At 37.0% G+C, this 13,172-nt stretch overlaps 1 protein-coding gene across 5 annotated transcripts in view; it reads left to right on the forward strand.

Moving 5' to 3' along the window:
• Window positions 1–13,172, forward strand: part of KCNH8 (potassium voltage-gated channel subfamily H member 8) — a 675,597-nt gene that overhangs the window by 587,998 nt on the left and 74,427 nt on the right. For 3 of the 5 annotated variants that reach the window (XM_082259173.1, XM_082259174.1, XM_082259176.1), the window contains 2 exons: window positions 415–629; window positions 12,570–12,608. In XM_082259173.1, coding sequence (XP_082115299.1) covers window positions 415–629; window positions 12,570–12,608 — 254 coding nt within the window. The remainder of the gene's footprint in view (window positions 1–414; window positions 630–12,569; window positions 12,609–13,172) is intronic. The other 2 variants (XM_082259175.1, XM_082259177.1) reach the window with 1 other exon arrangement.

The following is a 13,172-nucleotide window of genomic DNA, read 5'->3' on the forward strand; positions in this document are numbered from 1 at the left end:
TATGGCTTGCTGAGGAAGCACTTATAAGAAGGATAGAGAGTGCCAACGGGGGACTTCAAAAGAGGGGGTAAGGTGCCAACCATTGCACAGAGCAGGTAAGTATAACATCCATTCATCCTCCTCTGAAATAAACTTGTTATTTGGCTAGTATGGACAAAATACGGGTTTACTTTAATTACCTAATAATCAAGGTTGGAGAAATAAAAAAAAGGATGAGAAATTTCCTTTAAGCTTGATTGGTTATAGGCTTCACTATATTTTAGCTGCAAATAATATTTCAGTGCAAAAGTAGCCAAAGAGACCTCCTGTGAGCTAGAAGTAAAAGTAATCCATAAATAGATATCTGCAAAACAAGTCTTGCTATCACAGTCTGCCAGTGCAGTATTTTGTTGACTTGGCTTTTTATACTTACAGGTAAAGGAGATTTAATTGGAGCAACTTTATCAATTAAAGATCAAGTAATAAAAACCAATGCAGATGTGAAAGCTTTGACCTACTGTGATCTACAGTGTATTATCCTCAAAGGCCTTTATGAAGTTCTGGACTTTTATCCAGAATATGCACACAAATTTGTAGAAGACATTCAGCAAGATCTTACATATAATCTTCGGGAGGGTCATGAAAGTGATGTGAGTATATCTGTTAATGACCATAAATCATAAACACATATAGATATAAATCTTCTGTCAAGCTTGATTACTTGCTACATCATTCATAGCATTATTTAAATATATTATTTGTTAATATGTTGTTCTTGTTCCCATTAAGTCTGTTTCATTACTTTTCTTCTATTACAGAATATCAAAATGTTCATGTTACTCTAAAATAACACAAAATTGACAAAATAGAGTAATAAGTAAAAATGTACATACAAAAGAGAGAAAAGGAGGCGCAAACACCAGGTGCATTACCCTTTGGACACCTCAAAACTTTTATTAAAAAGCCAAAAACATGCTCACAGACATGAAGCACATTTGTCACATAAAATTAGTCCGCTACATGTGGAGGTAGATGTCCCTATCGTTGGACAGCTCCCTTCCCTCTGAGGAAGGGAGCGTGTCTCCCGAAACGCATTAGAGGTCCAACGATAGGGACATCTACCTCCACATGTAGTGGACTCATTTTATGCGACAAATGTGCTTCATGTCTGTGAGTATGTTTTTGGATTTTTAATAAAAGTTTTAAGGTGTCCAAAGGGTAATGCACCAGGTGTTTGTGCCTCCTTTTCTCTCTTTTGTATGTACTTCTGATTGGAGTGCCCCGCCTGAGGAGAGCAGCCCGCCTGTTATTCCCATTGGAGTGAGCGCTTGGGTGATTAAGTAATAAGTAAAAATGTGTTTAAGATAGAAATTCGCCTTTGATTTCCAAGTATATATGACTATATCTCATTGTGTCCAAGAGCTTTTTAGGGATTTTTATCATGTGTTTGAGTGAATGTAGGTTTGTTTAATATCAGGATTAGCATGGTATATTCTTAATCTGCATTAAATTGTATCTTCAGCGTAATTTTGGGCTGAAATGCAATATACAGTAATTTGTAAAAGTAATTCTCAGACAAGGGTATGCATGAAGATTGGGCAATTTAATTTAATCATTTAACCCATTCATTATTATGCATTGCTATCCATTTTAACCTTAGGTGGCCAGACCATTTTGCTATTGATATTTTCACTTTTTTAATCATGTTTCACTATTTTATACTTTATGTTTTGCCAGTTAGTAATAAACCCCCCAATTCATACTTCCCTGTAAGCACAGCACCCATAAAATAAAAAGATGGTGCTTCTGATCTTGTATACTCCACCATAGTTGAGAAAATGTTTATCAATATTTAAAAAAAAAATGCTAATATAATTATTAGAACAAACACAACATAACATAGAAAAATTTTAATAAATCTGAAAGAAAAAAACTATATTAAATTAATAAATGATAAAAATTTGTAAATTGTAAATGTTGTATTTTTAAAAAAAAATAAAGAAAAGACTGTAAAATACTAAAAATCTAGAGGTTGACTTCCCATCTATGCGACATGGTAACACCCAGTCTGCAGTGCTGTCTGTGCTTGGTGCTAAAATGATCTAGGCATACATTTTTATTACAGCACAATACAGCATACAGCAATGTGTCATATTACTCTGCCACACATAAAGTTAGTTAAATTTCATTTTTAAAAAGTAAAAAAAAACAAAAAAAAAAACACTGCAATGTGTTGTAACAATGCACTGCAACACATATGCACTGCAGCACATGGGTGTTTTCTGCATGATAACATGCACCCACTGGTGTGTACAGAAATGTATTGGTTTACCACAATGTATATAGTTCATATACATGTATGCTATGTTTTTGTAAATTATGTATGTGTGTGCGTGTGTGTCGGGGGGGGGGGGGTATTATATTTCTGGATTTCTGGTTTATTTACTAATTATTATATTTTTTTTATATTGAGAAAACTGTTGAAGAAACATCACTGGTCTGTTCAAATTTGAGATAAAGAAAGAGATTGGGAATGCAGAACTCAGTATGCAGTGCTTTCGTGTACATTTTCAAACTGAAGAGATAGTAAACATGTCATTCATGTTTGCTATCTCTTGAGTGATGAATGTACACTGAAGTGTTCAGTATTGAGCAGTTGTGTTCATTCAGGAAATTGAAGAAACTATCTGGAACATGTTTACCAACCTTCCACTTGCCATTCGAAACAGATTGGATCCTGTGCACCATTGCATGCTCCAATCTGTGCCCCTTCCACAACCATCTACCTGGTACAGGTAAGGGGAGAGCAGCAGGAATCAGATGGCATGTTTGGAGGGGACACGGACAGAAGTTGATTGTCACTGGTTTGTGATAGGTAGGGTAGAGTATGGGTCAGCAGTGTCAGTGTGGGGGGACTCCGTTTTAATGAATAGCTGTAATCAGAAGCTTGTCGGTCACTGATCACAGCTATTCACTAATTGGAGGACCAGTCTGCTATACGTTCATGGTCACAGAGAGTGTTTAACCAGTGTCTTGTGAACCACATGGGGATTTCTATATAATTTTACTTACAACCTTAAGCATGCTTGTAAAGTGTAAGAAACTAGAGAAGAATTACAACCTTTTTTACGTTGTATTGTTATCTGTGTATCTTCTATTTGTTCTTGTCACCAGGTCACAAGTTGAGAAATGATTACACAGTTAAATAAATTGCACTGCCCATTACTGGGCAGCCTTGCCCAAAGCAACCCACAACATAGACAAGGCAATTTACTTTGTGACCCATGTTTTTAGTTTATACCACCACATTGTGCATAGGTCATGCACTACTTTTTTCCCCACAGTGTTTTGTGGTGCAGTACACCATATTGCAATGCACTGCAGCGCATAAAGGTGAATTAAATGTCATTTTGACATTCCAGTGAAGTTATTCAGCAAAATGTAAATAGTGCAATGCTTTATATTCAGGGAACTGACACTGTTGACTTCACTGCACACAACAGCAGCCACATTACAAGACAGCTGCTGGTGTGACTGGACCTTAAAGCGGTAGTATACCGCTTTTTGACACTTTTACCTACAGGTAAGCCTATAGTAAGGCTTACCTGTAGGTACAATTAATATCTCCTAAACCGGCACGGTTTAGGAGATATTTGCAGTGCATGCAGCCGCTCACGCGAGGGACCTCCAGTTTTCCTTGCCGGGAGCTTGCAGGAAAATCACTCCCGCGTGCATGCGCGGGAGTGACGTCATCGCGGCTCCGGCCAATCACAGCGCCGGAGCCGCCGAACCCAGATGAGACGCAAAGGGATCATGGCGGCGCCCGCAGCGATGTCCGGGGGTCCGTGTTGGGGCTTCGTTCTAAGATAAGTAATACATAATGAGCTAGTATGCAATGCATACTAGCTCATTATGCCTTTGTCTTGCAGGTTTTTTTTTCTTTTTTTCGTTTTCGGGTGTACAACCGCTTTCAGAAGGAAATTTTCGTTTGGTGGTCAGATTTTTCTTTTCTTTCTGTTGCATTTGAGGGACAGAAGGGAAAGGTGAAACTGCTTTCTTCCTCTGTCTCTCAGGAATTCCAGAGTTTTTACCACCAGCCATTACAAAGCCAAATGAAAGTATTAATCTTTCCCAGTACATTTCCTATAATGCGGAAAAAACAACTTGGAAATCCAGTAGTGGGGGAAATACACCTAGGAGAAGACAGATAGATACACAAACTATTGAGGGGATATCTTTCCGCCAGAGACCCCATGACATATAAAAATATGGTGGGTGATTCAGGTGATGAAGCTTTTTAATATGAAAATCTAAAACTTGGATATGCAATTTTATTTAGCATTACTGTGCTTTACTTATATAAATATGGCCTTAAGCATCTTTAGACATATAAGCATGTTAAGCCTGACTCAAAAAGGAATGAGAAGCTCATTATTTGGTTCTTAATATCTATGAAGGAGGAAACTACATTTTTTTTATGTCTTGTGTGCCATGACAAAACTTAGAACTGCCAGTCTGGAAGTTTAATGAAGTCTTATGGGAATACAGGGTTGAGTGTAATCCAAGTATCAACAAATGTCACATTTTTACAAAAAGGATGTATAAACATTTTCAACACATTCTTCCTTCTTACATTTATAATAAATCAAATTTAAGTTAAGCCAAAGGGGAGGAAATTAGTGTCCTGGAAATAATATGCCATCTTACTGTGTAATTAAAGGAAGGTCAACCTTAATAATCATGATTTCAAGAGCTAGTTTAGGAAGCCAGGGAAAGGACTTTTATAAACAGAAAAATTACAGAATCCGTTAAAGGATAAATTCACCTTTTGCAACATGTTACATGTTTAAACCTATATACATGTAACATATTACAGGTGCACTAGTCTCCACAACCACCCCCCCCCAATCCCCCCTTCTGACAGCGAGCTGTCACAAATGTTAAAAAACCAAGGCCATGCGGGGCTCTGCCCACCCAGCTGCGTAATTCATTCCCAGTGTTCTGTGAATGTGAAAATTACACGTACCGACATCCGTTACAGCTGTTGCCTTGTAGTTCTCTATTAACTGATATCTCAAAGAAGATATCTACTGTACTTAATACCAATATGAATAATGTGGAATATACAAATTGAAATATAACATTCATAATTTCATAAATCAAGATATTGTGCAAAAATCTTCTTCAAAATACATATTTAGTGTCGGTAAGTCCCATAAATGTAAAATAAATATTAAAAAATGATTCACATGTAACTGCTGTAAACCAAAAAACCCCCCAAAAAACACAATTCGGCTCACTATGAAGTGATAGCAGTCATTATGACCATCCACTGTGCTGTATGAAAAAACTTTATTGGTGTTCTTCTTCAAATATACCAAGTGCTCCACCACGTGCAATAATCTAAATGCACTCACCAGAGCCCCAAGGTCGCTAGGACCAATCACGCCTTTTTAGCAATTTAAAGATGTAATATCCCAAAAATCTTTAGCAGATATTAATACTTTTCCATTGATGATGTACTCACATCAAGTAAATAGCACTAGTTATCATAAAATAAACAAATAACAAGGTGATCATGCAACACCATTTAATAAAATAATACAGAAGAACAAACAATTGTTCTGCTTGAATGCGCCCAAGCTGGCACCAGCTTGATAAGCCTGCACAATCCCCATGGCAATCTGGAACTGGCTCCCGAGAACCGTTCACCCCATCATTTGCTGATACACCCCAACATGCGTGCATGCATGTGTTTCACCAAAGTCCGGATATGATGTTAATGGTTATCTATGGCAATGGAAAAGTGTCAATGACTGCTGAAGAATTTTTGGATATTATATCTTTAAATTGATAAAAGGCGTGTTTGGCCCTAGCGACTTTGGGGCTCTGGGGAGTGCATTTAGATTATGGCACATGGTGGAGCACTTGTCATATTTGATGAAGAGCATGATTAAAGTTTTTTCAAACAGCACAGGGGATGGTCATAAAGACTGTTATTACTTCATAGTGAACTCGATTGTGTTTTTTTGTTTTTTCTGGTTTAAAGCACTTATGTGTCAATAATTTTTTAATAATAATGACTCTATGTTTATGGGACTTACTAACACTAAACATTTATTTTGAAGGAGATTTTTTTGCAAAACATTTTGATTTATGAACTTATGAATGTTATATTTCATTTTGCATATTCCACATTGTATATTTTATCTTGGTATTAGGTATATATCTTCTTTGAGATATTGGTTAATAAATAACATTTACATTTTTTGGGGGCATGTAGTAAGGTAAATGTTTGCTTTTTGCTTCAGAGATACCATAGGTTGGCACCTTCTTTATAGGATTTCAGTTGAGGCTTGTAGTTCTCAATTAACTACCAGGGTGCTGTTAAGTGCTCTAGATAGTTCATTGACTCTTCGTGTCAGAGTGTAACTGCCTGCTCATACACGGTACGAGCAGACAACTAACACAGGCTGTCTGTAAGAACCCTGCATTGTGCAATGCTTAGCAACCCTCCAGGATAGATAGATAGATAGATAGATAGATAGATAGATAGATAGATAGATAGATAGATAGATAGATAGATAGATAGATAGATAGATAGATAGATAGATAGATAGATAGATAGATAGATAGATAGATAGATAGATAGATAGATAGATAGATAGATAGATAGATAGATAGATAGATAGATAGATAGATAGATAGATAGATAGATAGATATGGCACCCCTCTCTGCTATTAAGCTTCTGCAATATGATTACAGAATGGACCAATGACTACCAGCACAGCTGTATTTATGCTAGAGAAACCTTAAAAATATCCCCTTATATTACCAGTGCATGCTTTAACATTTGGAAATTGATAAATTAGGATCTTTAGAGCTATTGGATACACGGCAGAACTACCTTGTACTGTGCATAGCCTAATAACACATGTAGTAGGTAAAAAAAAATACTTTTATTCCTTATTTGAATTGAAAAGATGTGAATAAACATTCACACATGTGAGTCTTTCACTTCATGTTGATTTACTGTTGTAAATAACATTCTTGCAGCTCTTTGGCCATGATTTACTAAGAAACTCTTGCAACATATACAATACATGTAAAATGTATTAGAGTATATTGTAATCAGATTGATGAACTAATAGAATTGTAACTCCTAAACCTTAAGACATGATTTATTAGAGTTTAAGCTGAGATAGAATAAGATGAAGCACACCATTAAAAGTGTTTTAAACAATTATCTATAAGCCATGTGAAAAAAATGAACTTTTTTGACTTGAATGGATGCTTAAAAAGAACACAGATGCACTCGAGCAAAGTGAATTATAATGTTAAAGGAATGTGACAGTCAAATATTGGGGGGGGGGGGGTTAATAAAGCATTTTGACCCTTTTCTAATAGTAGTTTCCTTTAATAGTTTTCTAATTCAGGCAAGCATTTGTGCCAGTTTCAGCAGCATTACTAACACATGCGCCAAATTCAGGTAGTTCTAACTACTGCCACTTTAAGAACCTGTTGCTATGGCAGGGAAATATTCTTAAAAAAGTACTAAAGATTCACAGATTAGGAAACTGCTGGTAATTAAGACCATCAGAGTAGGGCATGCCTGTGCTGGGAACCTATCATGCATGTGACCGCTTCCTATACAGGACTCGATCACTGACCTCATTCAGCTGTTTGCTGAAAGCTAAAAGCAAACAAAAGGGCAGGGGATGCAGAGTAGATGGACCTGAGGGGGAACATGGTCACACCACCTGTTAGCAGGCCAGAGCCTGATGAGGAACTGTAACTCTTTTTCCTCATCAGGTCCCCCTTAATTTTAATTGGCAGAAAATGACATTGTGTGGATTCCAAAGCTGTCATTGGACTGCATAGCAGCTATGGATCTGCCCATTGCCATGCACTGTCAATCAACAGCAAGACAGACCTTATAGGCTTTGCAATTTCTAAGAGGCAGTTAAGCAGAATTTTTAAGGGTGTCTGACACCTTTTATTAACACCCTCCATAATAGTTTAAGTATGAATCCAGTCAGAAATAATAAGCTGAATTTGTAAATACTGATAGTAAATTTACCTAAAATGTGTTTTTTTATTAACTTGCAGTAAATCAAACAGAGTATGAGAGTGCTATCATCCTAACATATTTCAGACATAGGAGCTGGACAGGTGTTTTTCTGATAGGCTTATACTGTGGGAAAAGTACAGGAAGGGCTTCATGTTCATTTTTAGCCCAGTGAACAGGCTAGGGTCTGAGAAATGATGTAGGCTGAAGAGCTGGATTATACAAATAGTGGGGTCACCTAATGACTATACAGCATGTTACGAGAACAACTGTAGCTGAACAATATACATATTTTGGCAAATAAAAATAGTACTAAAACTGTATATTAATAAATAGCAATTTGATTAGAATTCATCTTTAATATTGCACATCAAGCTAATTTTCTCTGGATGCATGATGCATATATTAGATAATGAAGAAAACTACTAAAAAAAACATTTCTATAAACTGGCAAAGTATCATAACCTGAAAGCAAAATGTGAGAAGAAACAGCCCTTTCGGTAGAAATACGTATAGGTAGTTCCCAACTAATTGAGAAACGATATAGCGCTTGCTGATATGTGCAGGAACTAGCGGATTATGTGTATGTATAATTAAAATTGCATTACTAAAAACAGTAAAATTGGACTAACCCCTATAAAATACATATATAAATAAATAAACAAATAGTGAATGTGCCAATAATCAAGTCCAAAATTCAATATAATATCAAAGTGCAAAGTGATATATAACAGTTCATAGGTGGCCCGTTTGTAGTTTCTCAAACAAAAAAGGGGCCAGAAAAATGGAAAAAAGTGCTGGTGCTTGGTGTTAATTCCTCCAATGAGATAAAGTGTTCATTCATGCAGACACTGAGGGAAGATGTACACTCACCAGATAGGTTGGGTCTCTACTGCCTTACGGTAAAGAGACCATCAAAGCTTTGTGTGACCCTCCAGGTCTGGATGGCAGCAACTGCTGGGCTCCTCTCCCTCTTTAACCAGGATCCCCCAGGCCGGATATGCGGGCTCCGTGCAGTTCATGGGATAAGCAGTGCTGTGTTCTTCTATGATGGCTCCTCAATGTTCACTGATCATAGCTCTAACCTGTAATCCTCCAGCCAGGGATCAGCACCTTCTCCACAGCCACACCAACTCACTCCCTCTCTATTCATAAGCTCCGCATTACTCTGCGAGTCTGCATACCCGGCCAGGAACCAAGCCTCGTTCTCAGGTAACATGTACCAAGCCTCGTTCTCAGGTAACATGTACCAAGCCTCGTTCTCAGGTAATATGTACCAAGCCTCGTTCTCACGTTCTCAAATAAGATGTTACCTGAGAACGAGGCTTGGTACATGTTACCTGAGAATGAGACTTGGTACATGTTACCTGAGAACGAGGCTTGGTTCCTGGCCGGGTATGCAGACTCGCAGAGTAATGCGGAGCTTATGAATAGAGAGGGAGTGAGTTGATGTGGCTGTGGAGAAGGTGCTGATCCCTGGCTGGAGGATTACAGGGTAGAGCTGTGATCAGTGAACACTGAGGAGCCATCATAGAAGAACACAGCACTGCTTATCCCAGGAACCGCATGGAGCCCGCATATCCCGCCTGGGGGATCCTGGTTAAAGAGGGAGAGGAGCCCAGCAGTTGCTGCCATCCAGACCTGGAGGATCACACAAAGCTTTGATGGTCTCTTGACCGTAAGGCAGTAGAGACCCAACCTATCTGGTGAGTGTACATCTTCCCTCAGTGTCTGCATGAATGAACACTTTATCTCATTGGAGGAATTAACACCAAGCACCAGCACTTTTTTCCATTTTTCTGGCCCCTTTTTTGTTTGAGAAACTACAAACGGGCCACCTACGAACTGTTATATATCACTTTGCACTTTGATATTATATTGCATTTTGGACTTGATTATTGGCACATTCACTATTTGTTTATTTATTTATATATGTATTTTATAGGGGTTAGCCCAATTTTACTGTTTTTAGTAATGCAATTTTAATTATACATACACATAATCCGCTAGTTCCTGCACATATCAGCAAGTGCTATATCGTTTCTCAATTAGTTGGGAACTACCTATACGTATATCTTCCTATTTTATAGCAGCTGCTTAGTCCACACATTAACTCTACTATACCTCTACTTAGCACACATCTGGTTAGGTACTCCTTGGCGCGAGAAATATATTCTATTTAATATATACATTTGCCTTTCTGTAGAAATACCAATTTAAAAATTGAAATAAAGCAAGTAGAAAAATAACCGCTTTATTGGCAAGATGAACAAGTATGTTTCAAGGGCAATCAGAAAAAATAACTATTACTGAGTCAGTGGTAGTGACAGACTGCATCACATATACTATATTACCAAAAGTATTGGGACGCCTGCCTTTACAACACATGAACTTTAATGGCATCCCAGTCTTAGCCCATAGGGTTCAAAATTGAAATTGAAATTAAATTGTCTAAAATGTCTTGGTATGTTGACGCCTTAAGAGTTCCATTTACTGGAACTAAGGGGCCAAGCTCAATCTCTGAAAAACAACCCCAAACTATGATCCCCCCTTTACCAAATGACTTCGACCAGTGCACGAAACAAGGTCCATAAAGACATTGATGAGCGAGTTTGGGGTGGAGGAACATGACTGGCCTGCACAGAGTCCTGACCTCAACCCTATAGAACACCTTTGGGATGAATTAGAGCAGAGACTGCGAGCCAGGCATTCTCATTCACATCAGTGCCTGACTTCACAAATGCACTTCTGGAAGAAGGGTCAAACAGACTGGGATGCCATTAAACTTCATGTGCAGGTAAAGACAGCCTTCCCAACTTACAACTTTCTATTTCACATTTTGATATGCACATTAGTTAAAAATCAAGCAAAATGTTACAAAAGTGTAAAAGCTAAAACAAGCAGGTGTCACCAACATTTCTAAATGAGCTGTTTACTGTGCTTATGTGGTCTGCAAGCTTTATAAGTTATACGCATGTGAAGGAATTCAAAAAATAAGACTTTTGTGTGCTCAAGTACCATAAGAGATTGGTGCTGCTCCAAGCATATAGTATCAGTCTCCCAGGTTTACACTCTGTATTCAGATGCTCACAAAGATAGAGCACATCTCGATCGACGATACAGTATAATATGGCAAACAGGCACCACTGCACACTGTATTCAATTCCAGTGTAGGGTAAATGAAAGACAGGCTTCAGCTCAAATCCCCCTCATCCCCCTCTGACATTTTTCACCGACATTGGGCTTAATCATAAGTATGCAAGTATTTTTTAGGCCACACATATAATTGCCATGCAGGCTTCCACTAGGAAAAATGCAGTTTCCAAAATGCGGTAGAGGGTCTAGGTTTCTCTATGCAAGATGTGCTGTTTATCAGAATGTTGGATTGGATATAGAAGCACATAGACACCAAACCTCTCCGGATTTAAGCCACTAAACTGTGCCTTGGCTTCTCTATGATTTCAAGGTTGGTAGTTTAAAGGTTCACTTGGCTTTTATAGTCTACTGGAATGGAGTTCACGTCATGAGGGATTTGATGCTGCCAATCTTGATCTTCTTCTGAAAATCCTAGTTATCTAGGTTGTCATGCTGATTCTCTGACTTCAGTCCAAGTTACTGACCAGAATAAGTATGTAGATCAACAGTTTTGAACTTACCTGCTGCTTACTTGTTCTGAGTCAGTGACTTGAACAGCATTTATTGCATGACAGCTAGACAGCTGATATGTTCAAATATTTATATAAAAAGGTGCACTTCCTATATACTAGCCTATGTGTGTACAATATTTTTTGGTTACTTTGATGTAGTGATTTTGGTATCCATTTGCATATTTATTTATTTACTAATTCAAGGTTTACATATGCACCAGCACTTGTGGTTTATTTATGGTTTATATATGCACTAGCATTTTTTAGGTATTTGCACAATGTAATATTACATTTTATGAAATATGAATTTTTTTGCTATGGTGTTGATTTATTTATTCTTTTGTACACACATAGGCTAATATATACAAAGCGCTCCTGTTTATTTAAATAGTTCTTTCAGTTTCTTGTATTCAAACATTCGGTGTGCTGCATCCAAACATACATTAAGTGCAAAAAGTATCTATTCTATAATATATTATCTATATATAATAGTTCAGGAAAGGACTGCCTTTATACCCTTACATACCAAGTTTGCTTTAAGGAGATACTACTTTATAAGTGAAGGTGTTCAATGATTCTATTTCTAAAATGGAAGATGCGACTTTCACAGACATTCTCTGGTGGATAACCATCCTAGGCCATACATTTTAAGTGGAAGTGATTGGTTCTCCAAACGAATGTTTGTTAAAAATCACTTTCTCTCCTTTATAAATAGACTCCAAGTATTTGGCAGTGGCACAAACAGTGTCAGGTTTCAGTTCAAACCCTTAAGAACAGTACCAACTGAGTGCAGTTCATATAAGATGGATTACATTCTGCGTATACTCTGTTTTAAATTAACTAAGAATTATTTTCTTTCTTTGTTTTATTTTAGAGAATGTCAAGACTCTCTTGCAAATCAACTTTGTCACAGGTACAAAACATAGGGTGGCGTCCTGCAATCAATGTTAGAATTCAACATTAACAGCCTTATTCATGAAAGTTTTTTTTTTTCACTCTAATATAGAACATATATATATATATTTTAAACTTTTCGCTATCTACCACATAATGTACGTTTTTTAATTATTTTTATTGCTATGGACACAAAATATAAAAAAAGTTTGTTCCAATATTAATATATTTTAAGGGTACTTCTAAATTTAAATATTTGTGTTTTTGTTCCTTACAAGTTAACTAATGTTACCAAAATGAATATAGATCTTTATAATCAAGGAGATTTTTTTTTTATCTTGCATAACTATATCAAAAACTTTGGCTTTCACCCAAGTTTATACATAAGGCTTTTATGAATATGGCTTTAAAAGGACCACAAACCCCCCCCCCCCCCCAAAAAAAAAATCTGTTTACTAATATCTTTGTTTGGTATACAATACTTATTAAGGGACGGTTTTAAATAATATTCTTGTTACAGGATTATATTTAGATTAAATGTAGTTTTCATGAAGATATACATCATGCTGGCCATAGACAGGCT

The sequence above is a fragment of the Pelophylax lessonae genome (assembly GCF_965119305.1).
Source record: "Pelophylax lessonae genome assembly, chromosome: 5".
Classification (NCBI taxonomy): Eukaryota; Metazoa; Chordata; class Amphibia; order Anura; family Ranidae; genus Pelophylax; species Pelophylax lessonae.